General features: G+C 40.5%; 1 protein-coding gene across 11 annotated transcripts in view; it reads right to left on the bottom strand.

Annotated features, from left to right (window-relative positions):
- Positions 1 to 18,435, bottom strand: part of LOC125462162 (ATP-dependent translocase ABCB1-like) — a 105,949-nt gene that overhangs the window by 69,588 nt on the left and 17,926 nt on the right. For 2 of the 11 annotated variants that reach the window (XR_009447221.1, XM_048551863.2), the window contains exons 1-3: positions 7,707 to 7,932; positions 6,514 to 6,617; positions 3,126 to 3,183 (exon numbers count right to left, since the gene is read on the bottom strand). Coding sequence is in view for 10 of the 11 variants with exons in the window: in XM_048551863.2 (XP_048407820.1) it covers positions 3,126 to 3,183; positions 6,514 to 6,611 (156 nt within the window). In the remaining variant the exon portion in view is untranslated. Of the gene's footprint in view, positions 1 to 3,125; positions 3,184 to 6,506; positions 6,618 to 7,706; positions 7,933 to 8,190; positions 8,252 to 18,435 lie in introns of those variants that run through there. The other 9 variants (XM_048551789.2, XM_048551845.2, XM_059654627.1 and 6 more) reach the window with 7 other exon arrangements.

Raw genomic sequence — 18,435 nt, 5'->3', positions numbered from 1 at the left:
TCAATCTACACTGTTGCTCTTCAATTTATGCTGATCCTTCTTGTGATCTGTAATTCAGAGCTAAATGCAGCACTCCAAAGATCATCAAACCACACCTCTGCTGGTAGTAACATAATTTTCACCATTTTGCATTCCAAACATTTCAAATACAATTAATACCAAAATACCATTCACCTTTTAAATACTTTTCCATCTATCCACTGAGTCTTGTATTCTTTGTGTATCCCATGTTTTGTAAAGAAGCACTGTTTTGAAGTGGCATTTCATACCCTGAAGAGTGGAGGCATGTAAAGACCTTTTTTTTTTTGTTTCTTTTTAGTGCTGTTTTAAAACTATGACTGAAATGAGAAAAGGTTTTTAAAAAGCTGCATGTTATGTAAGTAAGGAATTTGATTCCAATTATGAATGCTGTCTGCATAGCTGTGGGCTCTAGTAATATGCAGATGATCGGGAGTTGAAGGGTTGTTTAGAAGTGAAGTTGATAAGCTGAGAGAAAGTAAGAACTGCCGATGCTGCAGTCTGAGATAACAGAGTGGAGCTGGAGGAACACAGCAGGCCAGGCAGCATCAGAGGAGCAGGAAAGCTGACTCTTCAGGTCAGGATATGCTTGTTGCCTGGAGATGAATTTTCAATGGCCAAGGTCACTTAGTTGAACAGCTTGGGCTGTCAGCAAGACAGAGATAAACTAGTCAGACCAGAAGAGAACCCAACAAATCTGCAATAACCAAAAACTTTCTCTGTCTCTCAGTTCCCTATAGTAAGCCACTTTACATTTGAAGAAAAGCAACTTACCTTTTCTTCAGCAGATGCTGCAAGTTGTGATTTTGAATTGGATAAGTCAGAGACCTTTTACCAGTCAAACAGCCATGCTGCACTGCTTTTGCACATGAGTGGAAACCATGCTAGGAAAAAGGTAGGCTGAGGAGAAACCTACAAATCAGCAAGAACTAACCCAACAGATTTTGTAAACTAAGACTATGGAACTGTCTTTTCAGATTTCTCTCCAGCTATGTTTTTTTAATCTGTTTATATTTGCTTGTTTATGTACATTAGGGGGAGTTTATGAGGAGTTTAGAGTTTTCATTTGTAGCTTTCACTTACTTTACCTGTCACTAGAATCTGACGGCCTGTAATAAATAGTGATCACTTGTTGAGTACACTAACCTGGACCATGATTTCTCTCAACCTGCATCTAAAAATCAGATTGTTTTGGGATTTTGTGTACTTCTTTTAAAGGCTTTAACTTTTATGGTAACTCCAAGAATAGCAGGGTTTGATTTCTAACACACTATCCCAGTGAGTCGTGACAATGTGGGCCCCTAAATCTCTCAATTCTTTGACACACCCTCGGTTCTTAGCATTCAGAAGTGCTATCCCTTTCATGATCTATAAGATTTTCAAAGGTTTCATTGTTAAAATTAGAGGAATTTTGTGACATACATAGAGCTAGAAATGTTATTCCAAATGTAGTCTTGTTAACCCTTCACCAACTCAATACTTTTGAGAGAAAGCTAGATAACACTAACAAAAGCAATAGAAGGATTTTCTGGTAAGATTATTATAAATAAAGAAAGGATGAGGATAATGTGTGAGTCATAATGGGAACTGCAGATGCTGGAGAATCCAAGATAACAAAGTGTGGAGCTGGATGAACACAGCAGGCCAAGCAGCATCTCAGGAGCACAAAAGCTGACGTTTCAGGCCCAGACCCTTCATCAGAGAGGGGAATGGGGAGAGGGAACTGGAATAAATAGGGAGAGAGGGGGAGGTGGACAGAAGATGGAGAGAAAACAAGATAGGTAGAGAGGAGAGTATTGGTGAGGAGGTAGGAAGGTGATAGGTCAGTCCAGGGAAGATGGACATTTCAAGGAGGCGGGATGAGGTGGTAGGTAGGAAATGGAGGTGCGGCTTGAGGTGGGAGGAAGGGATGGGTGAGAGGAAGAACAGGTTAGGGAAGCAGAGACAGGCTGGGCTGGTTATGGGATGCAGTGGGGGGAGGGGACGAGCTGGGCTGGTTTTGTGATGCAGTGGGGGGAGGGGAAGAACTGGGCTGGTTTTGGGATGCAGTGGGGAAAGGGGAGATTTTGGAGCTTGTGAAGTCCACATTGATACCTTTGGGCTGCAGGGTTCCCAAGCAGAATAGGAGTTGCTGTTCTCGCAACCTTCGGGTGGCATCATTGTGGCACTGCAGGAGGCCCATGATGGACGTGTCATCTGAGGAATGGGAAGGGGAGTTGAAATGGTTTGCGACTGGGAGGTGCAGTTGTTTGTTGTGAACCGAGCGGAGGTGTTCTGCAAAGCGGTCCCCAAGCCTCCTCTTGGTTTCCCCAATGTAGACGAAGCCACACCGGGTGCAATGGATACAATATACCACATTGGCAGATGTGCAGGTGAACATCTGCTTGATATGGAAGGTCATCTTGGGGCCTGGGATAATGTGTACTGGGATGAGTTAAATCTTCTGTTCCTTGTGACCCAAAAGAAATGACTGTTAAATCACTTATTTTCCAGAACTGGCCATGCTTCCTTATCACTTTCAGGTTTCCTAAGCCATCTTCATGGAGGAATCTGATTGAAGTGGGCTTGTGAAGTGCACTACCTCTCTAAGACAGAGTGTTGGGTTTGGGGAGGTTGGTGAGGTAATTACTAATGGGCCATCTGACATTAACTTTAAATATTTAAAGTGTACTGTGATAATCTTTACAAACAGCAACATTTTAAGATAATATTACGGAGCCATTTCTACATGGAAACAACACATTTGCTTCAGCCTGTCTGTGCATGTGTTACCTGCTGTGTTCCTATATTGTTTATTCCTCCTTTGAGTGAAGGGACTGCCTTGTGCAAGTAAGAAAAAGTAAATATCATTTTCAAATACTCAGTCCATAAACAGGTGGAAATTAATTTTTTAGAAGTCATGTTGTCCTTGCAGAGAGGACCATATATTGCATGTGAACAGTGAACACATGAAGTGTCTGTGAAATATTTAGGCCCAAAAGACATGCTCATATTGTAACTATTAACATTTCATTAGGTTTAAATCAGTTTTATACTGTACCTTGTACACAGGTCAAAATTTGAAATTTCAGAGGAGAGAAAACTTTCTTTAAATCAGGTGTACATACCATCTGAAAGGGGTTAACTGCTGGTACTTTTTCAACTTGTTTTTCATCTTTATTTTTCCTAAAATAAACAGCAATGTACTTTTAAATATATACTGCTTCAACTTCAGCATGGATGCAGTGTTTTAATTTCTTAGGAGATGACAATGCTCAAAGCTTAAGAGGATGGAATAAGGTCAATACGGGGTAATGCTCTGGATTAGAATCATATTTAATTTGTCATTTGTTAATTTTAAACATTTAACTCTCCACAACTGACTGACTCTTAATCCATGAGAAAAATAAAATAAAAGTGGGTGTGAAGTTGGTAGCTTGTGCTGAAGCAAAACAGTTAATAACGCAAACCATTAAAACATGCAGTCTGCCTACTCACTATGACATTGTTCGCAACACCACTGAGATTAATTTCACCCTCAAGGAGATCTGGGTTTTCAACAGACCAACTATTTCCAAAAGTCCATCTAAACATTCTCTCTTCTCAGCCAAACATTCAGGTTGGATTTCCTCAGTATCTCTCAAAGGTTCATGGCTCTTTGAGCAATGCAACTGAACAAGAGAATCAAAGTAGAATCAAAAGGGCCCAAAGTAGAATTTTAACCCATTCTGTCCTCCTCTCAGTTCATGTTGGCATCCATCTCCTCTTTACTTCCACTTTCAAGCTGGCAATCAAATTAATATTCTTCTCTCAAACTGTTAGTATTCCTATCTATTTCCTCCCTGTTTATTCAAAGATGTGATTCCTCCCTCAGTTAATGTTGGCGCTATTCTTAACTTAATTATTGTTATCACTATCATTTCTTCCTTTTACCTCAGTGTTAGCTATTTTACTTTCACTTTCCCTGCATTAACGTTTGTCTTCTGATCCCTATTCCACTTCCAACATTCCAGAAGTTTTCTCCTGACTCCTTACTATTGCCTCTTAAAATATTTCCTCACATATTTCCCAAAAGAGGACAACTACTCCAACTCCCCAAAACTCACCCGACGTCTCTCGTTTTAATTCTTAACTAAAAGTGTCACTGTTGCCTCCTTCCCCTCATCCGAAAAACTACTTCCAGCTCATCTCTTCTGCCCAACTTCTCAAAGAAATTCTTAATTTTGACCTCGCTCACCTGCATTTTCCCTCAGTAACTTTCTTACACAGAGCCTGTTTCTGCTATAAATGTTTCTGACATCGGTCCAGTGTGGACTGGAGTTGTGATCTTGTGAGGTGTGCTGCTTGCAGTAGGCAGTACCTGATATTACAAAAAGTGCAGGAAATCTGAAGGAATGGAGAATAGGGTAAAAGAAATGCTGATTTTCACACGGCCATTTACATTGATATACTGTGATACTATTATTTACAACAAATCTAGGCTATTTTGAAGAAAGTGGAAGAACAAAGTGATGATAAGGTTGGGGTTACAAATATGAATTTTATAGGGCAAAATAGTTTAAATAATAAATTATTTGAAATTAATTCATGTCTATCGACCCTATATTCTGCAATAATGATAGCAATGTAGGTAAATATCTGAAAATTAGAGCTCCCGCAAAAAAACTAATATGAACGCAATATTTTCTACTCATTAAGTTAACAACATTTCCTGGATATGTACCATACCATTGAAATAAAAGTTAACGCTTTGACAATTAAAATGTAAAATATATCCACAATTTGTTGCTCGCAGCCAGAAGCCATATTGAATAAAGGATGTGTTGAAGAATCAGGGCCATGGTGTTAAGGTCCTATTTCTGTCCATCTATTTTCTAAAGCACATTTCCTTGCTGGGGTCATGTGATTTTGGATTATCCTATCAAATAGAAGACGGCTGAATAATTGTGGTGTCAGTCAACTCTTAAGAATTTAGTTCAGTGACTTGCGTGTGTGATGTTGACAATTTCTTAAAAGGTGACGTTAAGTCAGGACTTGGAATTTTATGAGGTTGTTGGCTTGCTCGCTAAGCCGGCTGGTTAGCATGCAGATGTTTCGTCACCATGCTGGGTAACATCATCAATGTGACCTCCGATAAAGCAAAGTTGGTCTACTCCTCTTGGCATTTATATGATCTGATCTGTTAAATTGGTTTACGTCATTTCCGGACCTGTTCTGCATGGGTTTGAATATGGGGTCTAATCCCATCTGTTTATTGATTGCTTTATGGGTTGACAACCAGGCCTCTAGGAATTCCCGTGCATGCCTGTGGTTGGTTTGAGCTAAAATGGTCATGTTGTCTCAGCTAAGTTGATGGCCTTTACTGTCCAAGTACACTGAGATAAGGGATGGTTTGCTGTGTCGTTTTGTTGCTAGCTAGTGTTTGTGTATCCTGATGGCTAGTTTCCTTTCAGTCTGGCTGATGTAATATTCGGGCAGTCATTGCAAGGTATTTTGCAAACTACATTGGTCCTGCATGCCATGGGTACTGGGTCTTTGGCCCTTGTGAGTGTTTGTCATAGTTTGGCTGTGGGTTTGTGTGCTGCCATGATTCCTAGTGGTCGCAGGAGCCTTGTCAGTTCTGATATGTTGTTGATGTAGGATAGTGGGACCAGTGTTTGGGGCGTGCTGAGTCCTATCTATCTGAGTATTATCATCTATGATGAAGTTGTTCACATATGTTGTTAATAAAGACTTTGTAACAAGTGCTCTTCCTCCTTCCTGCATAGTTCTGGTATGATGCAGTGACCAAGTCCTCAATTTCCACAGCAATTACCCCAACGTCCACAAACAAAGCTGTGTTAGGACACTATTCTAATGGGCCACAACTCACTGCAACATGCCAGATCTATTCAGGAAGGAGGAATAGCACTATTATAAACCCACAGCCAAACTACGACAACTACTCACAAGGACCAAAGACCCCATATCCATGACAGGCAGGACCAACGTAGTTTACAAAATACCTTGCAAAGACTGCAACTAACAATACATCGGCGAGACTGGAAGGTAATTAGCCATCAGGATACACAAGCATCAGCTATCGGCAAAACAACACAATGAACTTTCCTCATCCCAGTGCACTTGGACAGTGAAGGCCATCAATTTAACTGGTACAATATGACCATCCTAGCTCATGCAAGCAAATTCCCAGTGGCCTGGTTTTTAACCCATAATACAATCAACAAACATGTGGAATTACACCCCCATATACAAACCCATGCAGAACAGAACTGAACAGAACAACCCAACTTAACAGATTGGATCATTTAAATTCCAAGCAGAGTTGAACAACATCATTTCAATGGAAGCTGTACTGATAATGATATCCAACAGGGTGACGAAATGTCTGCATGATTACCAGCCAGCTCGGCAAGCAAGCCAACAACCTCATCCGCAACCCGAGCTATAAACCTTCGCAAGATCCTGAAGTTGAATTTTGTTGTGTAGTTTCATTGAGAAGAACCTACCACTTACTTTTTTCTATGATTCTCCTCAGGATTTTCCAGTGCATTTTCCTTGTATTTCACTTTGTTAAATTCACCATTTCCCAAATTTTCACTCTCCGGCTCCATTGTTATCTGAAATAACAACAAAACTGAATGCACTTCATGCCAGTGAATAATTCACGTTCTTCAGCATATTAAACTTGGTAAAAATCAGAAGTAAAATTAAACAAGCTGTTTAACAAACAAGCTTTAAGCACAGGTAGATGCCTTATTCCTGTTATCACTGTATTCTTCAATGTTATATTTATGTATGACATGCATCCAGGACAGTGGGGCTTGTGGATGATCAGCAATGATCATAATGAATGGTGGTGCTGGCTTGAAGGGCCGAATGGTCTACTCCAGCACCTATTGTCTATTGTCTGAACGCAGGCCCTGGCTCAGTGGTATGGATACTGCGACTGAACCACCAGACATCATTTTCTTCAATGTGCATGGTTCTAATTACAATGTTTAAAAAATTCATGGAATTAAATGAAGAGATTAACCTTTTGCAGAAAATAGGGGCATGTTAAAGGTATTTTACATTATTAACTTACAAATGGGCCAGAACATCCAGAGCAATAAGAGATATATTGCCAGTTGTGAATCTCCAGAAATTGCTGATGGGCAGGTGCTACTTTAGCATTTGTTTCACATGAACTTTCTCATTATTCATCAAAAGCTTGCTGGATTGCACATTAATTTACTAAGAAAAATTCCATAGAAAGTTGGGGTTGGAACAATAAGTGCATTTTTGATAACCTGCTATTGTTAATCCTTGCTAATTAATCTCTCTGGCCTAGAAAGGGGCCATTTAAAATATTCACTCTCATTCATGCATCAAGTTGATTGTCGCTTTTAAAAATATTGCAATTTTTCAAACAACTTTTCCCTTTCGTTTACCTGCTCCTTTTACTACATCCTCTCTCCAACTGTGTTTATTTTTCTACATTCCTCCTTGATTAAGGAGATATGGTTGTGATACCACCATTAATCCAGGTTCCAGATGCTGTCCCGCTTTAACAGCTCACACTTCCAACCAGTCAGGGTACAAAAAAAAATTCTTGAACATGAAAATGTCGAACAACTTGTACCTCTAGAGGCTGACTCCAGCAAAATCTAGCCCAAAATATGAGTACCCATAAGGCTACAATGAATGTAACTCCACAGAATACTAACCTGCTGTATCTTATGGGCAGCTGGTTGCACTTCAAGCTTGTTCAGAGAAATGGTAACTTCTCCTTTCTGAACTTCGATATGTACTCTGAGACACTCGCATAATTATAAATTACGCATTATCATAGTATCAAAATAAAGCAGTTTTTTTCATGTTAGTCACACCCAATAAAAAAAATTTCAGCTAGCAATATTGAATGAGAAATCAATGTCAGGGGCCAAGGACCTTTATGTCAGAGACGGCTAATATTAAACTGAGTAAAGGTACGACGACATAACTCCAAAGGGAATGATTAGGTGCTGCCAAACTTAGTTTTAAAAGGGCTGTAAAAATCATGTGACATTGGAAAAATAAAAGCAAGTGGGTGAGGTATTGCCAATCATCATAACTGTTTCCTGTCCAGGAGCGTAAGTGAAAAGCAGACTCACTTCTAATCATCCAATATTAATTTACATAGAAAGGTCAGTTCAGCATTCAACAACTTACATTTAATAGTACTTCTCATCTAACAGTGCGTCTGAAGATGGTTCACAGTTTCCAGTTACATTGCTCACTGACTACCTGGACAAGAAACACAGAAACAAGAGCAGACCATTTAACCCATTAGCCTGTTCCATCAGTTCTGCAGTCTCCTCTTCCACAGGGGTTGTTATTCTCATTTCCAAGACACTTCACACCCTGTTTCCTTTGCCTGCTCCCTAGTTTTACGCATGTTTTTGACCTGCAGACAGGAAGGATGATTGTGTGTTCTTTGAATGTGTGGAACAACATCTTCCTGCAAGTGGTCCAATTTTCAAATCATGAAGGGGTTCCCACACTTGGTCCACATGTTCCATCAAACCCAACTTAGGGAAATAGTGCCATAGTAGTGCAGTCACAGGGTCGTAACTCCGGGGTGTTGAGTTCAAATCCCATCACGTCATCTGGCAGAACTAAAATAAAGGTAGTCTCAGTAATGTTGACAAATATTACCCTATTGTTCTAAAGACCCAATTAGCTCAACAGTGTGCTTCACAGAAAGAAATCTGCCAGCCTGACCCAATGTGACTGAAATGGGATTCCATCACAATGTGATTGGCTCTTAACTGCCCACTAACCAGCTATTCAATTCAAGGACAGTTAGCAGTGGGCACAAATATTGGCCTTGCCAAAGATACCAACAACCAATGTAAGAAGGAAAAGGGTCCTCCTGCTTGCATCCCATTACGCTCTATAAGTGCTACTTTGTCATGACTACAACATGTCCCTTGCCTTGGTGGAGTAGAAGACATTGTTGGCCCTATTTCTACACTAGATTCACTTTCACTCATGAATCCTTGGCTAGCAACCTCTGCATAATTCTGTCCAGGCCACCTGGCTCAGGAGGGTAGTCAGTAATGGTAACAGAGCTACCTGTTACAATCAATGGAAACAGGATGGTGTGCCAATCTCAGATGGTCTGGAGGAGAACCTGCATGGAAACATAGCTAAAATGTAGAGCATATCATCTGCACTGGAGTATCGTTCCAAAATATTGAAATTAAGTGAAACTCAGTGAAATTGAATGGGTTCCTCTTGTTGCAGACTGAATGCCCGAAAACCTAGCAAACTGCCAGTGATAATAAAGTGTGAAGCTGGATGAACACAGCAGGCCAAGCAGCATCTCAGGAACACAAAAGCTGACGTTTCGGGCCTAGACCCTTCATCAGAGAGGGGGATGGGGTGAGGGTTCTGAAATAAATAGGGAGAGAGGGGGAGGTGGACCGAAGATGGAGAGAAAAGAAGATAGGTGGAGAGGAGAGTATAGGTGGGGAGGTAAGGAGGGGATAGGTCAGTCCAGGGAAGATGGACAGGTCAAGGAGGTGGGATGAGGTTAGTAGGTAGGAAATGGAGGTGCGGCTTGGGGTGGGAGGAAGGGATGGGTGAGAGGAAGAACAGGTTAGGGAGGCAGAGACAGGCTGGGCTGGTTTTGGGATGCAGTGAGGGGAGGAAAGAGCTGGCTGGTTGTGTGATGCAGTGTGGGGAGGGGACGAACTGGGCTGGTTTTGGGATGCGGCGGGGAAAGGGGAGATTTTGAAGCTTGTGAAGTCCACATTGATACCATTGGGCTGCAGGGTTCCCAAGCGGAATATGAGTTGCTGTTCCTGCAATCTTCGCGTGGCATCATTGTGGCACTGCAGGAGGCCCATGATGGACAGGTCATCTAAAGAATGGGAGGGGAGTTGAAATGGTTCGCGACTGGGAGGTGCAGTTGTTTATTGTGAACCGAGCGGAGGTGTTCTGCAAAGCAGCCCCCAAGCCTCCGCTTGGTTTCCCCAATGTAGAGGAAGCCACACCGGGTACAGTGGATGCAGTATACCACATTGGCAGATGTGCAGGTGAACCTCTGCTTAATGTGGAATGTCATCTTGGGGCCTGGGATAGGGGTGAGGGAGGAGGTGTGGGGCAAGTGTAGCATTTCCTGCGGTTGCAGGGGAAGGTGCCGGGTATGGTGGGGTTGGAGGGCAGTGTGGAGCGAACAAGGGAGTCACGGAGAGAGTGGTCTCTCCGGAAAGCAAACTGCCAGTGAAGTAGCTTAAGCCAAATGACTGTTAGTTAACTGATGGAATACTTTTTTAAAAAATAAAGATCCCAATACAAAGATTGGAAAGAAGAGTCCAAATGGTGGATTTGTGAAATCCCATTGTCAACAATTTGCCATTAGGTGAAAATTTGTCATTGCTGTACATCCGTGACACTTCAGATGTCTTTTATCACTTTGTAAGTTTACAATTTCCAGGCCGTAAGCAGTTCCATTTTAGAATGGATGTCTAATTTATTTACACCTTAATTTGTCACCACAATAGTCTGAAGCCTCTCTGCTTCTTCTTTGAATGAAAACCAAATCAGATTTTAATCCCACAGTGGAAGCTGGTGGAATTTGAATGCAATGAATCAAATTGGAATATGAAACCAGTCTTAGTAATGATGCCATAAAATTACCATTGGTTATCCAAAAACCCATCTGGTCTCTCTTGCCTTCTAGGAAAATCTACAATCCTTCCCTAGTTCAGCCTACTCGTGATTCCAGATATACAGCAATGTGGTTGACTTTTAACTGCCTAGAAAGCCACTCAATTCAAGGGAAATTAACAATGGGCAAAAACAGCTGACCTTGTTGGCAGCACACACATCTTATTCAAGAATCCTTTTTTTTGTGGGATATGCTCGTGCCTCTGCTTCACCTCTTTCCCCAGCACTATGGTGACTATGTCAGCGTGGTATTTTGCCCTCCTCGGATTTGGAAAGCTTCTTCAGCCTAGGTTCTAGTTTTGACCTTTCTTTCAATTTGAGTGATCCATCTCAGACCTCTCCCTTCCTTTTCTTCACTTCTTTGTCTCAATTTCTGAAAACTGGCTGATAGCAAATATACATTAAAGGCTGAATGACCCCTCCAGCCACTTCAGCTATCCATCGACAAACCCAATGCCCTTTAGGGACAATATTCCATCAGTCTGATGAAGCAAACTTTCACAATAGAGCTTCAGTGATGTCTTCCTTTTTAACACCATCAATATTCTCTTTGGTGCTGAAGGATTATTTCTTCCTTGATTCAATCTTCCCTGTCTTTCAACCTACAATTACAACTTAGAGTGAGTGAGAGTCATACAACATGGTGACTGAGCTTGTGTTCCACACCGATCATGTTCTCAAACTAACCTTGTCCCACCTGTCTGCTCCTGGCTCATACACCACTAAACCTTTCCTTGTCATGTACTTATCTAAATATCCTTCAAGTGTGTTTTAACTGTTCACTCATCCACCACTTTCTCTGGCTGTTCATTCAACACACAAACCACTGTGTAAAAAAGTTGCCTTTCTCCTCTTACCTCAAAACATTCATCTACTTTTATACTCCCCCACCCTGAGGAAAAAGAGTCTTGCTACTCACCCTATTTATGTCTGTCATGATTTTATAAACCTCTATAAAAGGTCACTCCTCAACCACCTACGCTGCAGTGATAAAAGTCCCAGCCTATCCAGTCTCTCCTTATAAGTAAAACTCTCCATTCCTGATAAACTCTTCTGAACTCTGTCCTCTTAATAAGATACTTCCTATTACAGGTGACCAGAACTGTACACAGTACTCCAGCAGAGGCCTCAACAATGTTTTGTACAACCTCAAGATGACGTCCCAACATCTATACTCAAAGGCATGAGCAATGAAGGCAAGTGTGCCAAACCCTGTCTACCAGTGACACAATTTGCAAAGAATTTCTTCCCTGAATCCCTAGGTCCCTCTGCTCTACAACAGTACCCAGGGCCCTACCATTAATTGTATAAGTCCTGCCCGTTTGTTTAAAAGAAAAAATGCAAAACCTCACATTTATCCAAATTCTCCTCCATCTGCCACTCCTCATCCCAATGGCCCAATTGATTATAGTGTCCTAGTTCCATCCAGTTCTTGCTGAAAACCAATTATATTTTTAACTTGACCCAATTCTGATGAAAAGGTCACAAACCTGAAAAAGTAACTGTTTCTCTTTCTTCACAAATGTTGCCAAAACCAGCTGAGATTTTCCAGCATTTTCTGTCTCTGTCATAAAATAACACAAGTTTACAGCAATAAAAAACATAAGCACCAGAAATAGGAGCATGATTAGGCCATTCAGCCTGTTCATTCCTACCCCATCATTTAACAAAATCATGGTTGATCTGCCCCAGGGCTCGACTCCTCTTAAATGCCAGCTGTCAACTGCCTGATACTTCAAAAATCTATGTACTGTTTCTTTAAATATACTGTGTGATCTAAACCTCCACAACTCTGATACAGAATTCCAAATATCCACAACCCTCTGGCAGAATAAATTTTGTTGCATCTTAGTTTTATATGAGTGTCCCCTTATCCTGTAACTGTCTCATAGTTTGAAACTTCTCACTAGTTGTGACATCTTCTCAACGTATGCTCGTCAACCCTTTCAGAATCTTTCAATCAGGTCATTCCCCATTCTTCTAAAATGTTCTAAACAGTTTAACTATCCTTGATAAGTCAACTGTATCATCCAAGGAATCAGCCTTGTGAATTTCTATTGAACAGCCTTCAACACTACTTTATCTTTTCTTAAATACAAGAACTAAAACAGGACTGTAGTCTAAGTGCAGCATCCTGTACAGTTGTAACAAGTTCTCCATATTTTCAAACTTCAAATCCCTAGCTATAAAGGCCAAAATTCTATTTACCTTGTTAATTATTGCTGCACTTACACAATAGCTTGATGTGTGTTATGCATACAAACACTCAGATCTCTCTGCACCATCACTATTCTCTTCAATGCATTCTTCTTTCATTCAATCTTCCCTGTCTTTCAATCTACAACTGCAACTTAGGGTGACAGTCCTTTCATTCCAACTAATCTGCGCCGATCATGTTCTCAAACTAAACTAGCCTCACCTGTCTGCTCCTGGCTCATACACCATTAAACCTTTCCTATTTATGTACTTATCTAAATATCCTTCAAGTGTGTTTTAACTGTTCACTCATCCACCACTTTCTCTGGTAGTTCATTCCACATACAAACCACTCTCTGGGTGAAAAAGTTCCCCATCTTGTCCCTTTTAAAGCATTTTCCTCTCACCTTAAAAGGTATGCCCTTGAGTGTTAAACACCCCCACGCTGAGGAAAAGACCCCTGCTATTCACTTTATTTATGTTGGTCATGATTTTATACACCTCTATGGGTGGTTCCTCAACAACCTATGCTCCAGTGAAAAAAAAAATATACCCAGCCTATCCAGTCTCTGCTCATAAGTCAAACCCTCCATCCCCAGCAACTTCCCAGTAAATCTCTTCTGAACCCTATCCTGCTTAATAATATCCTTCTTATAACAGGGTGACAAGAACTGTACACAGTACTCCAGGAGAGGCCTCACCAATATCCTGTATAACTTCAACATGATGTCTCAGCTGAAAAACTCAAAGGTGTGAGCAACGAAGGCAGGCGTGCCAAATGCCTTTTTAATCACCTGTCTACCTGTGACTCAAATATGTTCCTGAATCCCTTGGTAATTCTCTACCTGTGACACTAATTGCGAAGAATTATGCCTCTGAACCACTAGGTCCTTCTCCTCTACAACAGCACCCAGGGCTCGACCATTAATTGTGAAAGTCCTGCCCCAGATTGTTTTACAAAAATGCAATACCTCACATTTATCCAAATTAAACTCCATCTACCACTCCTCATCCCATTGGTCCAACTGATTAAAGTGTCCCTGTTCCTTTCAGCTCTCACTGAAAACCAATTACATTTTTAAATTGACTCAATTCTGATGAAAGGTCACGGATCTGAAAAAGTAACTCTGTTTCTCTCTCTCCACAGGTGTTGCCAGAACCAGCTGAGAATTTCCAGCATTTTCTGTCTCTATCATAGAGTAGTGCAAGTTTACAGCTAAAATAAAAAAAAGTAAGCACAAGAAAAGGAGCACAATTAGGCCATTCAGCCCTTCATTCCTACCCCACCATTTAACAAGTTCATGGATGTTCTGCCTCAGGCCTCGGCTCCTTTTAAGTGCCAGCCATCAACTCTCTGATATTTCAAAAATCTATCCACTGTTTCTTTAAATGTACTCAGTGGTCAAAATCTCCTCAACTCTCTGAGGCACAGAATTCCAAACATCCACAACCCTCTGGCGGAAGAAATTTTGTTGCATCTTGGTTTTACATGAGTGTCCCCTTATCCTGTAACTATGTCTCCTAGTTTGAAACTTCCCATTAGTGGTGACATCTTCTCAACATCTACCCTGTCAACCCCTTCAGAACCTTTCAATAAGATCATTCCCCAGGCTGCTAAACGTTCTAAACTGTTTAGCTCTCCTTAATAAGTCAACCGTATCATCCTAGGAATCAGCCTTGTGAAACTCTATCAAATAGCCTTCAATGCCACTCTATATTTTTTTAAATACAAGAACCAAAAGAGTACACTGTAGTCTAGGTGCAGCCTTGCCAACAACCTGTACAGTTGTTACAAGATTTCCATATTTTCAAACCTCAAACCCCCAGCAATAAAGGCCAAAATTCTATTTACCTTCTTAATTAGTGCAGCACTGACACGATAACTTGATGTGTTTCATGCACAAGAACACTCAGATCTCTTTGCCCTGCAATGTTTTAGAGGTTCTTTCAATTTAAATAATAGTCTGCCCATTTAAAAAGAAGTCTGCCTTTTGATTCTTACTATCAAAGTACATCACCTCACACTTTGCTATATCAGACTCCATCTGCCGAGTTATTGCTTTGCCACTCAGCCAACCTGTATCCCCTTGCAAATTCCTTATATCCTCATCACTAATGCCTTCCCACCTATTTTAGTCTCATGAACAAATGTGGATACATTACATATTGCCCCTCCTCCAAATTATTGATGTAGATAGTAAATGACTGAGCCTGCAGGATTGATACTGGTGACTTTCTACTTGTTACATCTTTCTGAGTTGAAGATAGACCCATTGATCTGCACTCTCTATCTTCTGTACATTAACTAAACCTCAAGCCATGCTAACAGTGTTAAATCCTCTCTTGTGCAATAATCATGCATACGGCATCTTATCAAATGTCTTCAGAAAATCCAAATACATTGTATCTACTGGTTCAGAGGTTGAGAGGGTTGAAAGCGTCAAGTGGCGATAACTGACAATCTGTCCTGGACCTCCCATGTAGATGCAACAGTCAAGAAGGAACAACAATGCTTCTTCTTCCTTGGGCAGCTCAGGAAATTTGGCATGTCTATGAGGATCCTCAATGACTCTTACAGATGCACCATAGAAAGCATACTGTCTGGGTGCATAACAGCCTGGTATGATAACTGCTCTGTCCAGGACTGTAAGAAACTACAGAAGGTTGTCTACACAGCCCAGACCATCACGGAATCCATTTACATGTCTTGTTGCTGTGGATCGAAGACCCCTCCGTCCCCGGTAATGCTCTCCTACAACCTCTTCCGTCAGGCGAAAGATACAGAAGATTGAACACATGTACCAGCAGGTTCAAGAACAGCTTCTTCTCTGCCATTAATAGACTGATGAATGGACTCTCCAACTTTAAATAATGTTGATCTTGTTAATGCGGACCTTGCCTTGTGTCTATGTAATCTATATGCCTTACTCTGTCCAATCTTCTTTTTTTTCATCCTATGATCTGTAGCTCCTTGTTTACTATGATCTGCCTGTACTGCTGACAAAGACGGTTTTTCACTCTACTTAGCGACATGTGATAATAATTCAAATCAAGTCAAATCATAAAGTAGACTTATGGGAATAGTTATAGCTCATAGAATCAAAAGGATAGAGGCAATATGGATACAAATTGGCTGAGGGACATGAAACAGTGTAATGATTAATGAGCATGTTTTGTGCTGGAGGAAGGTTTACAGTGGACTTTTCAAGGGGTCAATACTGGGACTGTTGCTTTACCTGGTGTATAATATATGTACATATAAATGACTTAGATCTTGATGTGCAGGGGGTGGTATTAAAGTTTGCAGACAACACAAAACTTGGGAGCATTGTAAACTGAGGAGGCAAGTATGGAACTTCAAAAAACATTGACATGTTGGTGAAGTGGTTGAATAGGTGGCAGATGATGTCCTGTGCAGAGAATGTAAGGAGATATATTTAATGTAAAGAACACAGATAGACAGTCAAAAATAAATGATTTTTTTTCTGAGGGGTGTGCAGGAAGAAAGGCACCTGGGCATAAATAAGTCACTAAAGATGACAGAATTCTCCCAAATCATATACTTAAAATGGTGAACAATAAAGGTAAGCATACCAAACACTTTCAAGGAACTATGAACCTTCACTTCAAGCAGCACTTCCGAAGGCTTTACCATGAAGTATATAAGGTCTGCCCTGATTTACCTTTCCAAAATGCAGCATCTCATATTATCTAAATTAAACTCCATCTGTCACTTCTCAAGCCATTGGCCCATTTGATCAAGGTCTTGTAGTATTCTGAGGTAATGTTCTTCATTGTCCACAATACCTCCAATTTTGGTGTCATCTGCAGACTAACTGACCATACTTCCTATGTTCACAAATCATTTATATAAATGACAAGAAGCATTGGATCTGGCACTGATCCTTGTGGCACACAGGTCTCCAGTCTGAAAAGCAATCTTGCACTACCTCCATCTATCTTCTACCTTCAAGCCAGTTCAGTATCCAAATGGCTAGCTCTCCCTGTACTCCATGTGATCTAACCTTGCCAACCAGTCTACCATGAGGAACCTTGTCCAATGCCTTAGTGAAATTCATATAGATCATGTCCACCGCTCTGCGTTCATCAATCCTCTTCATTACTGTTTCAAAAAAAACTCAGTTGAGTTAGTGAGACACGATTCCCCACTCACAAAGCCATGTTGACTATTCCTAATCTGTCCTTGCCCTTTCTAAATATATGTATGTTAAGTAGCTCCAAGTTATTGCTCTGAATTCTTCATGTTTACATTTCCTTTTATTGTAGCAGCTTCTAGGGTGAAATTATGCTTTGGGTTTAGTTTTTGATGCAACTTAAAAATCCCTACAATAACTTCAACCACTTCTATCTGTACATCACGAGATCCACAAAATGAGCTGCTGAGTCAACAATAATAATCCCATGTGTGACTAAAACAAAGATGAGCAGTCAATAAACATGAGTCATGAAATGAATGAAGCACCTTATCTCTTTAGTTTGAATATTACTTAACTTTCTAACCAGGAATAAATCATTGACAAAGACAAATTATTTTACATTACTTACTGTATTTTAACCTTTAAGGTATTTATAATTCAAACATTTCTAAATTTAACCACATATCAAACCTTTGTTATTATCATTGTCATACAAAAGCAATGTGGTAAATTTTTAAACAAGAATATTTCCATGATCTTTATACATTGTCAATATGATGCATATTGATTATCCATTCGTAAATTGCCCTAAGGTGACATCAGTGCATATCCTTGAATTGCTGGTGAGAATAGAGTCATGTGTGGCTAGACAGGGTAAGATCATCAGGTTTCTTCATCAGAGGACATTGAACACCCAATTAGATTTACATTGCAATATGTAAACAATTTTTAAAATTCAGGTGTTTGAAGAAAAATGTCATTAGAAAATCTTCCCATATCATGGTGGGATTCAAACCCATGTGGCTGGTTTTTGTGTAACTGAGAGAAGGCACACTTACCAGAGCCAAAAGCAGAAGGTGACACTGATCTGGCTGGCCTCAGGACCCTGGGGAAGAATTCCCTAGGCAAGGGCTAATTAAGTGGTTGCTAATGCAGTTAGGAATAGTGACTCACCCCACAAGGTGCTAGTCTGATCAGAGAGGCTTTTTGCTGCTGAAAAAGCAGGAGGATGATGTTTCAATGGCTGAGGCTAAGCAGTGTTGTTGGAATTTCCCAGACTCTGATTCTAGCCATACTGTCTACAGAGAGTTACCAGACAGAGATCTGTAGTGTTAAAATCACCCTTATTATTTAGCTATAGCAAGAGACCCTAGATATCTAATGATGACACACTGGAGACCCAGAACAAAGAATTACAGAGGCATTTACGCTCTTGGATTCAGTCACAAGAAATTAACATATACCGATTAAGAGCTGCACAATTATCTAAATTGAATCATTACTATTGATCAGGTTTACATCTTGCATAGAATATAAGTACAATTAACCTATAACTACATAGGTACTCTTATCTAATTGGAATAAGCAGTTTGTGTGAAGGCGTGCA

The sequence above is a fragment of the Stegostoma tigrinum genome, chromosome 2 (genome assembly GCF_030684315.1).
Source record: "Stegostoma tigrinum isolate sSteTig4 chromosome 2, sSteTig4.hap1, whole genome shotgun sequence".
NCBI classification, from domain to species: domain Eukaryota; kingdom Metazoa; phylum Chordata; class Chondrichthyes; order Orectolobiformes; family Stegostomatidae; genus Stegostoma; species Stegostoma tigrinum.
This window is presented reverse-complemented; position numbering and strand designations above follow the sequence as displayed.